The following is a 16190-nucleotide window of genomic DNA, read 5'->3' as shown; positions in this document are numbered from 1 at the left end:
TCAGGGCACCATGTTCCACCACCTGAAGGAGAAGGGCTGCCGGCGCACGTTGGTGCCGCAGTGCACCTCCCCGTGCAGCTTGTGGTATAGGGTGAAGTCGTCAATGAAGGTGCACTGGAGGCCCAGTGGTTCCAGCAGGGACTGCACCTTCTCCTCCAGGCAGCAGCAGCCGTTGCTGATGGGCCCGAAGGGCTTGGGGATACCCAGGTGCTTCCCCAGAGCCAGCATGTTCACCTACAACAAAGGGGGAGACCAAGTCAGGGGCAGTACTTCATCATCGGCTCCCACCCCAGCACCCTCATTATACCCGGCAGGACCTGGGTTTGTCTTTGAGGCAGGCTTGCAAATAGCTACTCGCCTCTTCAGGCAGGGGGAGGAGAACTTGGGCTGGTAAGAAATCTGGCCAGCTGTGCATTGCCATGGGCACGTCTGCAGAGTTCACAATGACAACTTATTTCTCTGGTGACTGCCCTCCTTATTGGTGGATCATGGTGGTTGCTACAGAATCCCAAACTCCTAGGCTGTAGCCAATTGGACCAGGGTAGACATATGACCCCAGCTGGATCAATCAGATTCTCTCCTTGGGTGTTTGAAGTTGATATGGTGGGAGAGTTGAGTCAGTCTCTGCTTGTGTCTATACTTATATGTGGCCATATTAATATTCATCCCCAGGGACAGAGAAGCAAAGGAAGCTAAGAAATGGAGGAGGAGAAGCAGGGGAGGAGAGGGATGAATGATGCAGACGCAGAGACAAGAAATGGTTCCACGTGCTCCTGATGTCCCCCACAGCTGCCCTTGGGTTTCCTGGTGTCCTTATACTAAATCTTCTGCTCTGGCTGAAGCTGGCTTGGGTGGTCCTCTTTCCTGCAAACACAAGAATCTGGACCAACGCACAGGCTTCTTGGGGGCACAGACATAACTGCAAGGCCTCCTTAGAGATGCAGGAAGGAAAAGGAGTGATGAGAGGCTTTACAAGTGGGGAAATCAAAGAGGGCAAAAAGCCAGAAAGGGGAAGGAAAAAAGGAGGGATGAAGTGATGGTGGTGTGGACAGGCTCCCTGCAAGCCTCTGAGGATGGGCGAGTCTAGTTCCTCTGGGGGATGGAGGTGTAGAGGGTTTGAAAGGGTAAGGAAAGAAGAAGGAGGAAGCCGGGTGATTGACAGCAGTGCTGCTCCAAGTGTGGTCCTCAGAGAGCAGCAGCAGCATCACTTGGATGCTTGCTTGTAAGAAAGGCAGCGGAGTCTCAGGGCCCTGCTAATCAGAACCCCTGGGGTGAGGGCCCAGTGGTCCAGGTGTTCCAGATGCAAGTTCAAGTTTCAGAGGCAAAGCCCTCAGGGCTCAATCAAAGGCCGCTTCTTCCATGAAGCCCTCTTGGATCTCCAGTCCTACCTCTTGGGCCGGAAGTGCTTTGTCCCATCTCTGAACTGCCACATCACTTTATTATACAAAGTAGATGGTTGGGACACATCCTCAGAGAGGTGAAGAGAGTTTTCCCCTGAACAGATTTGACTGGCAGCTCCTTGGCAGCAGGGAGCAGCCTTAATCATCTGTGTATCTCACACAGGGTACCCTAAATATGTGGAGGATGGTGAATAGCTGTTTGCTGGGAGAAAGGGAGCAGAATGGGCATCTGAGCTTCCAGTGGATACCACATGCTTTACATGCACAGCCTCATGCAATCTTTCATTCACTCCACAAATAGCAAGTGGGTCCCTGGGAGGAGAGAAGAGCCCTTCCCTGATGGCCCCTCTCCTCTCCATCTTGAAGAGCTGGGGGACGTTGATGATGTCACCATCGGTCAGGCCCCGCTTCAGCACCTCCTGTTTCCAGTCGACGCAGCTCTAGGAGAGGAGGAAGGAAGAGGTAGGAGACCTTGCCCGTATTGGAGGGAACCCCAGGGGTCATGTCTGGTTAAGGACGGGCAGGATGCCCAGAGATCAACTCTCCACACAAACCTTCTCGTTGTGCCCTTTCATCAAAATATACCTGCCCCGTGTCCCACCCCTCATAGCCCGATCCCATTAGCCAGGCTCAAGTGAGAGTGTTCCAGAGTGTTCCGTCCTTGACCCTCTCCCTTCTCTAGATCCTTCCCTCCTTAGGGGATCTCCTTCAGTCTTTTTTTTTTTTTTTTTTTTGGCGGCGTTGGGTCTTAATTTCGGCATGCGGGCTCTTTCGTTGTGGTGTGCGGGCTTCTCTCTAGGTGTGGCACGTGGGCTTAGCTGCCCCTCAGCATGTGGGATCTTAATTCTCTGACCAGGGATTGAACCTGCGTCCCCTGCACTGGACGGCGGATTCTTAACCACTGCACTGCCAGGGAAGTCCCTCCCCTTCAATCTTATGGTTTAAAATACCAGACACTGACAACTCCTAAATTTCTATCTCCCAACCGCTTTATAAAGCCCAGCTCAGACGTGCAAGTATAACCAGCACTTTGCATCTTTACTTGGATGTCTAACGGGCACATCAGAAGTGACGGGTCCAAAGACGACCTCTTCATTTCCACCCATGCCCCCGCCACGTTCTTCCGCTCTGTGAATGGACCCATTGCTCGGGCCAAGATCCTTGCGGTCATCCTCCATGCCTCCTTTCCTCTCACTCTGCATCCATCATCAGCCAGCCCCGTGGGCTCTACTTCCAAAATAGACCCCCGATCGGACCCCTCCCCACTACCTTTACCCCTTCCACCCCGGGGAGAGGCCTCCCCGCCCGCCTGGCTGCCGGCAGCGGCCTCCTCACTGGCCTCCTGGCTTCTTCTGGTCTTGCTCCATGTGGTGGCCATGACAATCCTCCTCGAAGACCTCCAGCCATGGGAGTGGAATTGACCGAGGGCCCAACTGCCCAGATCCAGCTCTGAAATGCTGTGCTGGCGCCCGCCCGAGGCCACGCCTCCCACCAGCTGCTAACAGCCAGTGGTTGAGCTCCGCAAGGATACTAAGGCAGACAGTTTCTGGGAGCCGGGACGCTCTGATGGCTGATTGGCTTGCAGAATCCCGCAGTTTGGCCGAGCCTAACTTGACTGTGTGGCAGTAAAGGATGCATCCACCCTTCCTTCCCTCTCCTTCCCTCAGGACCAGCTCGCCCAGCCTCCTCCAGCTCCCTTCCTCTTTCCCTCCTGCAGCGTTGCCCCTAATAAAATCCTTGCATGTTTAACCCCCATCCTGGCATTTGCTTCTTGGAAGGCCCCGTGCTGGATATTCTGTTTGCTCTTCTGGACCCACTGTCACCCATCTTATCTGCTCTGTGCCCTGGGAGGCTGACCCTTGGGAATCAGGGGCTCCCCTACCCACAGGCTTCCAGTTGGGTTCAGCCAATGGGGGCGCTGGCAGAAGGTGAGGGGGGGGCTGGTAGGAGAGTGCAGCTGGGATCTTTGTTCCCCCAGCTCCCTCCCTGTCAGGTCACTGTGGGTTGGCTGTGAAGTCCCAGCTGCCATCTCTTGGCCTCTCTTCGTAGTGACCCCTCCAGGTTCCAGTAGCATCTTCCTTGCCTAATTCCTCCAGGCCCAGGGGTGGTGACAGCTCCCCTCTTTCTACCCTGGGGATATGGAACAGGCCTTTGTTGATTTCCTCAAATCCTCCCTATGTCTTTGTAAATATTCTCTTTGTTAAACTTTTCTACAGTTATCCGCTTCAAGTGCCATATGTTTCCTGCTGGGACCTACTGTCAGCACTCCCCACCCCTCGCCATAATAGAAAATAAATCCTCAACACAGCAGCAGAGAGATCATTTCAAAGCATAAGTCCTCTGCTCAAATTCCCCAGTGGCCTCCAGTCTCACTCAGAGTCACAGCCAAAGCCCTAGTGATGTCCTACGAGGCCTTGCATGACCTGTCTCCCCGCACTCCACGTGGGCCTCCTGGCTTGTCCTTAAACACCCCAGGCCCCTTTGTTCCAGCTCAGGACCTTGTCTGTGTTGTCCCCTCTGCCTGCAATGTTTGTCCTCCTCACATGCACTTGCTTACCCCCTCATTTCTCTCGGGTCAAAGTCAGGGTTTGGAGGCCCTCCATCTGGGCCAGTTCCAGCCTGAGCTTTCATGAACTGCGAGCTTCAGACCCCCGTCCCCATCCCGGTCCCCAGCCATGCCCAGCTCCCACTCACAACCCACAGCCCTGTACCTGGACAAACTTATTGCAGCTGATGAGGTTTTCATTGGAGAGGACCTGGTCGATGGAGATGGCGTTGACCTGCTGATTGCCTGTGAAGGAGAGAGAGACAGGAAGGGCAGGGCGAGAACAATGCCAGCAGGGAGGGCCCCCTGCTCTGGGAAGCAGCCAGGCAGAGGCCAAGTTCGCAGGTACTGGTCTTGCTGAGTCAGCAGCTCCCTGGCCTTTCTGCTTGGCCACTGTGCGAGTCTGGGCATGTGAGGACGGCAGGGGCAGGTGGCTTCAGTGCCATGAACTTCAGACCCTCATCTGAGCACTTCGGAAGTGGTGACACCTTTTATTGGAAATGTACAGCCTCCCCCACTCCCACCAGGGCACTGGGTGATGATCGCTCTTTTTTGGCTAGTAGTGGGGCAGGGAGCTGGGTCACCCACCTGCCACCAGTGCCAGCCCTGATGGACACCCTTGGACCCTGTCCCTGACCTCCAAGAGGTGACTGCATGGCAAAGGGGCTCCCCCAGGCCCAGCTTTCCTGCAGCCTTGATGAGATGCCCGTGGAGATGGGCATGACAGGGCAGGTCAGAGCCAATGGCTCACAATCCTCATGGCTGCCACTTATTAAGCTCTTACCCTGTGCAGGCCCTGAGTCCAGTGCTCTACACTCAGCACTTCATTTAGGCCTCGTGGCAACCCTACAAGGTACACATCATCATCCCCATTTTACAGATGAGGAAACTGAGGCTAGAGAGGTAAAAAGACTTGCCTTAGGTCTTGCAGCTAGGAAATGGGGGTGTTTGTGATTCAAACCCAAGCCCAGTGCTCATGAAGGGCACTTGACCAAGGGAAAGGAGAGGGCTTGCTGGCCAACCCCCCCACCACAGGCTTGACATCCCCCCCACCCCAGTTGGACTCCAGACCCAGCTCCACTGCATTCTTGCTGAGGTCTCTGGACCAGCGACTTCCCCTCTCTGAGCCTCATATTCTGGCGTGTGAAGCAGAGTGACATTAATCCTCACAGGCTCTCCTGAGGTCAAATGGGGTAACCTGCATGGACCACAGAGCCTGGGGGCTGGTACACAGTTGGTGACCACTGAGGTGTGCTGGGCCTCCACAGCCACCACCCTGGGTATCAGCTCTCCAGAGCCACACAGTGGCTATGTGTGGTCTGACAGCTGTGAATTCCCTCACTGTCCTGCTCAGCCTCTTTCTGGGCCTTGCTCACTGTAAAGTGGTACTTCTAAGAAAGATGAAGATAGCTTTCTCCCTGCCTGGTACATGAAATTTGGATTTGAGGATTTTTTCAGGTTTCATCTGAGCTCAAAGGAGTCTATTCATGGTCCTTGTGGGAGTGACGGGTTTGGGGGAAATTGTATTTCTTCCACTTTATAGCTGGGGCTTCGGGGTGATGGTAGTGAGGGGTGGTAAGGGGACGTGGGAAGTTATACTTGGGAGCTTCTAAGTTCTATGGAAGCTTTTCTCTCAGAGAGAGGTGTGGTCCAGGGTGGGACTGTTCATGAGCCCAGGCTCCAAGCCCCCAAAAGTTGCTCCACTGATCAATCAGATTTTGCTCACAAAACACAAGTTATTAAGATTTTCAAGACAGTGAAGGACAGAGCATCAAATCCCAAGTGCTGGACCCTTCTGAGCGGACGGCCCCGTATGACTGCCCTGGTCACGTGCCCACAAAGCCGGCCACATCTCCACCCTGTCCACACCCACCCCAAGCCCAGCATCCAGCACGGAGCTCCCTGCCAGGTCTGCCCCAGCCATGGCCAGTGGTGTCTGGTGGAGCAAGGGATCTCACACCTGGGCGGACAGCCCTGTTTTAAAATGTGCCCTTCCTCTCTCAAGCCACGACGTGTCTTAATTTAGGTGACGGGGGTGGGAAAGCTGTGATGAGGGACACAGCACTGGTACCCACCAATAACCCCTTGGGACAGGAGGGCCGTGCCGTGGCCCTGCTTCTGCTTTTCCTGGAAGAGCTTGAAGCAGGCGCTAGGGCTGGTCAGGAGCATCCGGAAGCCCTGTGTGGAGAGAACAGATTCCATTGAGCTCCCCGGCCTCAGCAGGGCTCCTGGGAGCTCATCCCTTAACCCAGAGCTGTCTCCCAAGTCCTTACCTTCCCATCGGGGGCAGGGACAAAGCTCAGAAACTCATCCACATGGCCCACGGCCAACCAGCCCACAAAGAGCTCCACAGGGGGCTGCACCTTCTGCGCGTGGAGGAAGTCCCGAACCACCTGGGTGACCCTGCAGCCCCTTGACCTGGGGCCCAAGGGGTTAAAAAACAAAAGTTAACTAAAAATATACATATATGCAGAAATGGAATGACAAGAGTTCAAGATTTGTGCAATATCTGCCCCCAAAATGCATTGCTTTTGTAATCAGGAAAGACAATAAATAGATATGTGTTTAAGTTACACTCGGGGCTTCCCTGGTGGTCTAGTGGTTTAGAAGCCACCTTCCAATGCAGGGGACGCGGGTCCGATCCCTGGTGGGGTAACTGAGATCCCACATGCCGTGGGGCAACTAAGCCTGCACGATGAGACTCCTGAGCATGCGAGCCACAGCTAGAGAGAAGCCCATGCCCAGCAACGAAGATCCTGCGTGCCGCAACGAAGACCCAACGCAGCCAAAAATAAAAAATAAATAGGCATGGACTTATATATACTACCAAATGTAAAACAGATAGCTAGTGGGAAGCAGCCGCATAGCACAGGGAGATCAGCTGGGTGCTTGTGACCACCTAGTGGGGTGGGATAGTGAGGGTGGGAGGGAGATGCAAGAGGGAGGAGATATGGGGATATATGTATATGTATAGCTGATTCACTTTGTTATAAAGCAGAAACTAACACAGCATTGTAAAGCAATTATACTCCAATAAAGATGTTAAAATAAATAAATAAATATATATATATCTATATATATATATATATATATATAATAAATTACACTCCAGGTGAGTTCTCGATGAGGCAGACACAGGACAGGTCAATCACACCAGGTCAGTGACCCACCCAGGTCTCACCATCCAGGCAAATCCTCAGAACCACCCTCAGACCCCGTCCTCACATTCTCTAAGAGACTGATTTCACCCCCATATTCAGTCACCGGCTGGGCAGTTCTTTGTAGAGTTTAACTTACATCTCTCTTGCTGCGGCCTTGCCTTCCTGCATATCAGTGGGGGGAGAGGGTGATCTTTTCTCATAGCCCCAGTGTTTTATGTTCATGAATTTAAACCCCATTCTTCTCTTGCCTTCTGAAAAAGTATCTAATGGCATGGCCCCAACGTCCTCTTTCTGTGAGATCATGTGTTTGAGGGCAGGTAGTCCCCTTCAAAGCTCCTCGTTTCACCTGTTATCTGATCACAAGTCTGTTCTAACTGCTTTGCTGAATTTGGTTGGCTCAGTTTTGGTCTATTCCATAGCAAATAACCATTATCATATAATTCCTTTTCTTTTTCATCAGTACCCCTGTGTCACATATTGAACAAGACATAATCAGTTACTCTCTCTCTTTGTGTCACTGTTGGCTCAATTTTCATGTCCTATACCTCCCTTTTGCTCTCAGGTCAAGGTCTGATATCAGTCATTTACATCATAGGATGAACAAGCATTGATTTAAATGTAATTTCTCCTGGGACTGCTGAGACTTAAAACTTTTTCTTCTATAACTATTAATTGATGTCAACATCTATTTATTTTCTGAATCAGAAGACGTAAGTCTAGGCATAACTTTGCAGCCTGTGTGACCTTTCCCAGGTCACTCACCTTCTCTGGGCCCACTTACAAAATGACAGCGTTGGACTGAATGATCTCTTACGTCTCTGCTTGCTCTGGTCTTCTCAAACTCCCCGAGGTAAGTGTGGACAGTGTCTGGAGAACAGTCTTCTGCTCTCACCCCACCACATCCAGGTCTACAATTTCATCAGATTTTTTCTGGTTCTCTTCCAGGAGTAGAATGGCCCCTCCCCCCAGCCACCATCATCACCCCACCCTCAGTCTCCACCCCAGGAACACCTCTCTCACCCAGGCAGGTTGCCACCAAAGAGGATCCTCCCCAAGGGGTATTCCTTCCCACTGGCCACCACTGGAGAGCTGACCTCCAGGCTCCCAAAGGAATCCAGGCCACTCACAGAGTTGTCTCGGGGTTCCCAAGTCACGTAGCCGAAATCTGGACACTGGTAGGGGAAATTGAGTCAGGCTGGGATGGGGAGGCTCACCAGGAAGAGCTTGAACTTACCTGTTGGGTTCTAATCTCCTTAAAGATAGAGTGGGAGCGACCACCCATTCTTCAGATGGGAATACTGAGTCAAAGATGGGGATCTGACTTAGCGGTATTTTATTCACGCCTGCCAAGGTTGGGACACACACAGCCCACTGACTGGCTCTGCTGCCATATTAGAGAACGTTATTCCCCATGGTGATGGGAAAACAGCAGAGAGGGCCCTGGCTGCTCCAACACTCCCCATTAGACACTGAGCCTGAGGCCACGGCCTCCCCCTTTACCCTCTGCATGGCCTTCCTGCCAAGTCCAATCCAAGGCAGGTATCTGGCTGCTCTAAAGTGGCCTACTTTGGGGACAAAAAGGCTGGTGATGACCTGCTGAGACTCAGTTTTTCAACTCTGGAAAAAGGGAGAACTTCCCAGGGCCATCTCTTAGAAGGAATTTAGACAATATCGAGGGCCAGGGGAGAGCTCCTCACACCTTTGTGATCCAATAAGGTGTTGGAGAAGTCTTCCATTCTCTTTGGCACGAGGGAATCTCCCCTCTTTTCTCAGGAGAGGTCGATTAAGACACTTCATTTTTTTATTTTATTGAAGTTTAGTTGATTTACAATGTTGTGTTAATTTCTGCTGTACAACAGAACGACTCAATTTTACATATATCTCTTCTTTTTCATATTCTTTTCCATTATGGTTTATCACAGGATATTAAATATAGTTCCCTATGCTAGACAGTAGCACCTTGTTGTTTATCCATCCTGTACGTAACAGTTTGCATTGGCTAAGCCCAAACTCCCAGTCCTTCCCTCCCCCACTCCCCCCCTCTTTGGCAACCACAAGTCTGTTGCATCTGTTTCTGTTTCATAGATAAGTTCATTTGAAGACACCCTCTTTATTACCAATAATCATACGAGCAAACTATGTTGTATGCTTTCTTCATGTAGGCATGGAGAAGCCTCACAAACACCTGTAAGGCCAGGGCTAACATATTTTTACTGATGAGGAAACTGAGGCTCAGAGAGGGGAAATTATTCATGCAAGGTCACACAGCATGTGAGTGACAGAGCCAGGCTGTCCAACTCCAAAGACTATGTTCTTAACAGCTGCACTGTCCTGCCTCCCCTGCCCATCTCGGGCTGCCAGATTTAGTAAAAAAAAAATACAGGATGCCCAGTTCAATTTGAATATCAGATAAACAACAAATATATTTTTAGTTTAAGTATATCTCATGAAATGTATGGGACATACTTATACTAAAAGTTACTCACTGTGTAGCTGAAATTCAGCTTTAACTGGGCATCTCCTATGTTATCTGGCAACTCTACTCCTGACCCTAAAGAACATAGTTCCCAGTCTGGGGCTTCCCTGGTGGCGCAGTGGTTGAGAATCTGCCTGCCGATGCAGGGGACACGGGTTCGAGCCCTGGTCCAGGAGGATCCCACATGCCGCGGAGCAACTGGGCCCATGAGCCACAACTACTGAGCCTGCGCATCTGGAGCCCGTGCTCCGCAACGGGAGAGGCCAGAACAGTGAGAGGTCAGCGCACCGCGATGAAGGGTGGCCCCCGCTCGCCGCAGCTAGAGAAAGCCCTGGCACAGAAAAGAAGACCCAACACAGCCAAAAATAAATAAATACATAAATAAATAAATTAATTAATTAATTTAAAAAAAAAGAACATAGTTCCCAGTCTGGTCCTTGGGGTTATGTCTCTCAGCCCTCAGGCCTAGGCTGTGGCCCTGACCACTCACCAGGATTCTTTTGTAAGGGAAGTCCTGCAGTTCTCCATTCCTGGGGGAGTCAAAGACTACTGGGAAGGTCTTGTGCAGTGCCTGAATGTAGCCCAGCTCCATCGCATCCTGCAAACATGAGGGACGCCAGCTGTGGACGGTCCACAGCTTCCCCTGCTTGCCTGGCACTCAGCACCTTGGGGAAGACTGTTCACGGGAGTTCTCTGCCTCAGGCCTGCTTTGCCCTTGGTGGGGAGGGGCCGTGATGTCTGCTAGCTGGAGGAGGGGTTGGAGGCTCAGAGAGGGGGTCCACTTGCCTAGGGTCACACAGCAAGACAGGTCAGGAATGAACGAGAACATGGCCTTGGGGTTGTCCCTGTGCTGGGTCAGGGCAGAGTGGATACAGAGACGGGTTCGGGTGGCCTGTGATGGACAAACAGGCTGCTGGGCATCAGCCAGCACATCTGGCCTCCGCACATGGTCGTGAGGGATTGACGATTGGGCAGGGCTGAGGGGACCTGAGGAGGTACAGATCTGCCTCCTTTTCTTTTTTTTCTGCCACGCTGCATGTGGCATGCGCGATCTTAGTTCCCCGACAAGAAATCAAACCCATGCCCCATGCAGTGGAAGCTCGGAGTCCTAACCACTGGACCTCCAGGGAAGCCCCAGGCCTCCTTTTCAAACACGTAAACACACCCAGGTCAATCCTGAGCCCTCTGGTTCCGGAGGCAAAGATGACCTATCACTGATGAACTATGTATCCAAAAAGAAGCTCACGATTATGGGCCCGGCCCTGCCCTAAGCTCTTTACAAATTTTAACTCCATCAGACCTCATGACATGCCTATGTGGAGGTGCCATGATTGCCCCATATCACCGATGAGGAAAGTGAGGGACAGAGAGATCTAGTTATTTGTCCAAGGGCACACAGCTAGCCCGCAGCCTAGCCAGGATCCAAACGCAGCCTGTCTGGCTCCAGAGTCCTGCTCTGAACCACCTCACTGGATGAACCTCCAGTTGAAATGAAAGCTTCTTAGCTTGGCCTTCAAGGCTTCCTACCTCAACTCTTGCCCTTCAAAGAAACTGGGCCCTGGCCAAAGAGAACAGGTGACATCTTTTCTCATGCCTCCCACCTCTGGTCCTTTGCACATACCAGTCTGCTGCCAGGACCACCGGCCATTGAGTCTCAGCACAGCCCTTACTAGATCTGTGGGCCTAGGCATTTGCTCCCCTGAGAGATCCTTCTTTGTTGACAGGGCATTGTCAGGAAGATGAAATGATGCTACACATGGCCAGCCGTGAGTGCTCGATAAACGACACAAATCATTATCCACTTGCCAAACCTGGTCCAGCTCAGATGCCCCCTGCAGGCAATCTTCACTAATCCCCCAGACAGAGGTGACGACACATGCCTCCAAACCCTGCCGGCACTTTGCCAGCACCACTGCTACATCTTAGACTGTTGGATTTCTGTCGCAATCATTCTCTACATCAGGGCTTCTAGCCTCGGCACTCTTGGCACTTGGGACCAGATAATTTTTTGTCATGGAGGCCGTCCTGTGCACTGCAGGATGTCTAGCAGCATCCTTGGTCTCTACGCACTGGAAGCCAATAGCACCACCTCTCTCAGTGTAACAACCAAGTGTCTCCAGATGCCTCCAAATGTCCCCTGGGGGGACAAAATCACCTTCCATGGAGAACCACTGGGCCAGGTTGGTGAGGGCAAGGAGCGTGTGCCCTGCACCTCTGCCATCCCCTTCCGGTTCAGCCCAGTGCCTATGCCATATCCTATGGGTGAATGGATGTCAAATTCAATGTCAGTGTGCTTGAGCCTCCAGAAGGTTCTGGAGAGAAGGGGAGAGCTCTAGGTCTAGAATTAGAAAGAGCAGTGCCCTGAGGAGGACGAGCACAGCCCCGTTCCTCCTGGATATTCCCAGCAGCACCCGTGTTGGGATAGGCCAGCCTCTCCCTCCAGGCCAGTGTCGGGTGAGGTGCTGCCCGGCGGCCGTGGTACCTGGATCCAGCGGTCTTTGCGGTTCTCGGCCTGTGGGCAGATGGTCAGCTTGCAGCCGGCCCTCCTGGCCATCTCCGCCGCTGCATCCACAAAACACGTGTTGTTCCTCACACTGCAGACAAGCCCAGGGAGAGTGGCTCAGGACAGAGCCGGGCCTGGGGGTGGAGAGAGGGGCCACCAGGGTCAGAAGGACACCCAGCACCCCCCGGACTCACAAGTACACCTCCAGGGGCGGCGGGGTGCTGGGCGTCATAATCCAGGGCACCACACAGAACACCACGGTGTCAGTGAAGATGGGGGATTCAGAGAAATCCTGCAGGGGAAGACCAGAGGGAAAAGAAACTGGCCTCAGGGTCCAGAGCCTGGATGGTTCAAGGACCACCGTGGATTTGAGCAAGCCGCTTGCTCCTTAGTTTCTAGAGAGGCACCAGCGGGGTGGTCGGGATCTTTCACGCCAGCATCAGGGAAGGAGAGGCCCTCTACGAAGAAGCACTCCTCGTCCCCGTGGAAGCGGGGCACCTGGTACCACACCTTGTTCTGGCCCAGCAGGTGCCTGTAAGCCTCGCATGAGTCCTCGGGACCTGGGAGGGGGCAGAAGGGGTGGCCGTGGCTCCCGAGCGGGCCTGGGGAGCAGGAAGGGCTGTGCAGCCTCACCAACAAAATGGAAGCCAGACAACAGCTCGTGCCTCTCACCTCCCACTGGCAAAGGAGAGAAAGATGCTTAATAACTGGCATGGGCAAGCCTGGGTGAGGGCAAGGGAGGGCATTCCTTTCTAAGACCAGTGCTCAGATCTTTCAGAGGGCAATTTGGTGGCATCTAAGAAGGTAATGTTGGGACTACCCTGGTGGCGCAGAGGTTAAGAATCCGCCTGCCAATGCAGGGGACACGGGTTCGAGCCCTGGTCCGGGAAGATCCCATATGTCGCGGAGCAATGAAGCCCGTGCGCCACAGCTACTGAGCCTGCACTCTAGAGCCCATGAACCACAACTACTGAGCCCATATGCCACAACTACTGAAGCCCGTGTGCCTAGAGCCCCTGCTCCGCAACAAGAGATGTCACCGCAATGAGAAGCCCGCACACCGCAACGAAGAGTAGCCCCCACTCACCACAACTAGAGAAAGCCCGCGCACAGCAACGAAGACCCAACACAGCCAAAAGTAAGTAAATAAATAAATTTATTTAAAAAAAAAAAAAAGAAGGTAATGTTTACCCCTAACCAGCAATTCCATGGCTAGGTATCTTTCCTAAAAAATACATTACAAGTGTGTTCACTGGTTAATTATTCATTCATTGAATAAATATTTACTGAGCGCCTACTATGCACCTAGGAGGCATAGTTCTGGACTCAGGATATGGCCGTGAGCAAGGTCCCTGCCCGCCAGGAACCTAGATTGTTGTAAAATCAGAACACTGCAAAAACTGTGTCTTCAGGGGACCAGATAATTTACAGCACCTCCATGCTTTGGAAGACGATGCAGCTGTGGAGGAGAGTGAAGCACAGCTAAATAAACACACAGGGAGATGTGCAGGATGCATAACTCAATGAGAGAAACCATTTGGAAGGCAGAGTATGTACACACACACACGCACGCACCCACACACCATGCACACACACACACCATGCGCATCTAGTGCACATAGAGAAAAGTCGGGAAGAACACACACTAGATTGTTAACAGTGAACATATTTTAAGAGCCATGTTTTGGGGTAGGGATAGCAAACTCTCATTTTTTATTTTACATACTTCAATATTTTTTAAATGACCATATTATTACCTGTATACATTTGTATTTTTAAAATGTAAAAAATTTTTATATTACATACTTTTATTTGTGATAATGGAATTGTGGCTATGTAAAGCAATAGTTCGGAGGGTCTTTTTTTGGGGGGGCGGGGAAATACAGACTGAATTATTATAGAGGCAGACAGCCAGGGTGTCTGGGACTGGCTTTAAAATACTTCAGCAAACCGAAAAGGATAGATGAAGTAAGAGAGGCAAAATAGTGATCACTGTTGAATCTGAGTGGGTGGCACATGGGGGTTCATTACACCGTTCTCTTTACTTTTGTGGATGTTTGAAAGTTTTGATAATAAAAATTTCTAAATGTGCTTAGAACATATATTTAATTTTTTAATAAATTTATTTATTTTGGGCTGTGTTGGGTCTTCGTTTCTGTGCGAGGGCTTTCTCTAGTTGCGGTGAGTGGGGGCTACTCTTCATCGCGGTGCCCGTGCCTCTCACTATCACGGCCTCTCTTGCTGCAGAGCACAAGCTCCAGACACACAGGCTCAGTAGTTGTGGCTCACGGGCCTAGTTGCTCCGCAGCATGTGGGATCTTCCCAGATCAGGGCTCGAACCCGTGTCCCCTGCATTGGCAGGCAGATTCTCAACCACTGAGCCACCAGGGAAGCCCCTAGAACATATTTTAAAAATTCAGTCATCCAATAAAACCACCTGAGGCACGGCTGTGCCAGAGATGCCAGCCAACCGGTTCTGGAACTCTCTCATCTGACTCTTCTTCCTCTGACCCCCAAGGCAGCCCAGGAGCCAAAGCAGAGCCTGCCGTCTCACCCCAGGTGGGGAAACTGAGGCCCCCCCTGGCAGGGCAGGATGGGCATGAACTCACCGCAGGCATGGAAGACCCGTGCCCACTTGGCGTCACAGCTGGAGGTGTGGAGGATAAGTTTGTGGTCATCGAAAAGGGCGGCGGGGCCTTGGGCCCCCAGGACCATGACAGCCATATCTTCCAGGTCTGGGGAGCCAGAGGCAATTCAGGGGGCCTCCAACACCCCAGCCCCTCCGACTCCTGCCCGTGCCCTCCCCAGGGCAGAGGGTGCCAAGACCTGGGTGTCTCTGAGCCCCAGCTCTGCCCAGCTTGTGGAAGCACTGGGAGCCATCAGGAACAAACCACGAAGATGGCTGTAAGCATGTGACATGGTGAGCTACTTCCTACCCTCTCTGAGCCTCGGTTTCCTCATCTGCCCAGAGAACCAGGAAGTATAGAGCGGCCAGCCCGGTGCCTGGCACACGACAGGTGTGCAGGAGAAGCATGTGGGGTACGAAGGTGGGCGGCACGAAGGTGAAGGCCCCTGTCTCAGTCCCAGGATCGCTCGCTGCTGCCCTGGGCCAGCCCCTCCCCGCCCCAAAGCCTCAGCCTTCCTGTCTCCAAAACAATCATGCCAACTTTTAGAGTAGCATTGGGCATCTCATGTGTGAAGCCCCTGGCCCACACCAAGGATGCTGCTGCAGCATCCTTCACGGGGCTGTGCATGTGGTTCAGGATGGACTTAAATGTGGGGCATCTCTGAAACCCAGACCAGCAATGCCAGGGAGGAGGAAGAGGCCGGATTTCGGGTTGGAATAGGAGGACTTGGACCTGCCACAGACTGGCTGAGTGACTTTGGGGATCTCCTGACCTCTGAGCCTCAACGTCCTTGTCTCTAAATTGGGGTGATGTTGCCCTCCTGCTTTGATGGTTAAACGAGAATCTGGGTAAAGAGTCTGGCATATGGCGGGTGCTCAAATAATGTTAGCACCCTCTACTTCCCTGGAGGGAGAGAAAGGTGAGTCAGCTCCTTTCCAGAGCTCTGCCCCAGCATGCGAGTGCCCGCTGGCCCTGAGGATGGGGAGAGGCAGCTGCCAGCCTGAGACAGGTTTTAAGGAACATCAAGGTGTGTCTGGGAGCTGAAACTCTGGACCTGAGCTCTGCCTTCAGAGCTGCCTGTGTGGGTCAGAATCCCTGCCTTCCAAATGGTTTCTCTCATTGAGTTATGCATCCTGCACATCTCCCTGTGTGTTTATTTAGCTGTGCTTCACTCTCCTCCACAGCTGCATCGTCTTCCAAAGCATGGAGGTGCTGTAAATTATCTGGAAACCCAGGGACACAGGCTGCCCCAGTGCCCCCCTCGTCTTGCAGGCAGCGCACGTGCCTGGTCATCACAGTTCAGATTGTCCCTGTCACAGTTCACCAGCAGGATGGCTCCATACCCACTAGATCCCCAGACCCACTGCCACTGTCAATGGCAAAGCACAGCTGATGACGCGGGCTCAGACCAGACCTGTGCCTCCCTCCTCAGCAACGTCCTGGCCAGCCTCCTAACCCCATCCCTTCCTCTTCACCCT

The 16190-nt window shown here is 52.5% G+C and overlaps 1 protein-coding gene across 1 annotated transcript in view; it reads right to left on the bottom strand.

Annotated features, from left to right (window-relative positions):
- The window catches only part of PADI3 (peptidyl arginine deiminase 3), a gene marked incomplete at both ends in the record, with an annotated part of 30821 nt that continues 14631 nt past the window's right edge, over positions 1-16190 (bottom strand). Inside the window, 13 exon segments of the mRNA XM_082612105.1 lie at positions 1-234; positions 1712-1840; positions 4112-4191; positions 6021-6123; positions 6219-6363; positions 8127-8278; positions 10073-10180; positions 12065-12176; positions 12280-12406; positions 12493-12645; positions 14695-14820; positions 15954-15996; positions 15998-16081. Coding sequence (XP_082468231.1) covers positions 1-234; positions 1712-1840; positions 4112-4191; positions 6021-6123; positions 6219-6363; positions 8127-8278; positions 10073-10180; positions 12065-12176; positions 12280-12406; positions 12493-12645; positions 14695-14820; positions 15954-15996; positions 15998-16081 — 1596 coding nt within the window.

This window comes from Mesoplodon mirus (genome assembly GCF_964341445.2).
Source record: "Mesoplodon mirus genome assembly, chromosome: 3".
NCBI classification, from domain to species: domain Eukaryota; kingdom Metazoa; phylum Chordata; class Mammalia; order Artiodactyla; family Ziphiidae; genus Mesoplodon; species Mesoplodon mirus.
The sequence above is the reverse complement of the archived record's forward strand: the minus strand, read 5'-3'. Positions and strand labels throughout refer to the sequence as shown.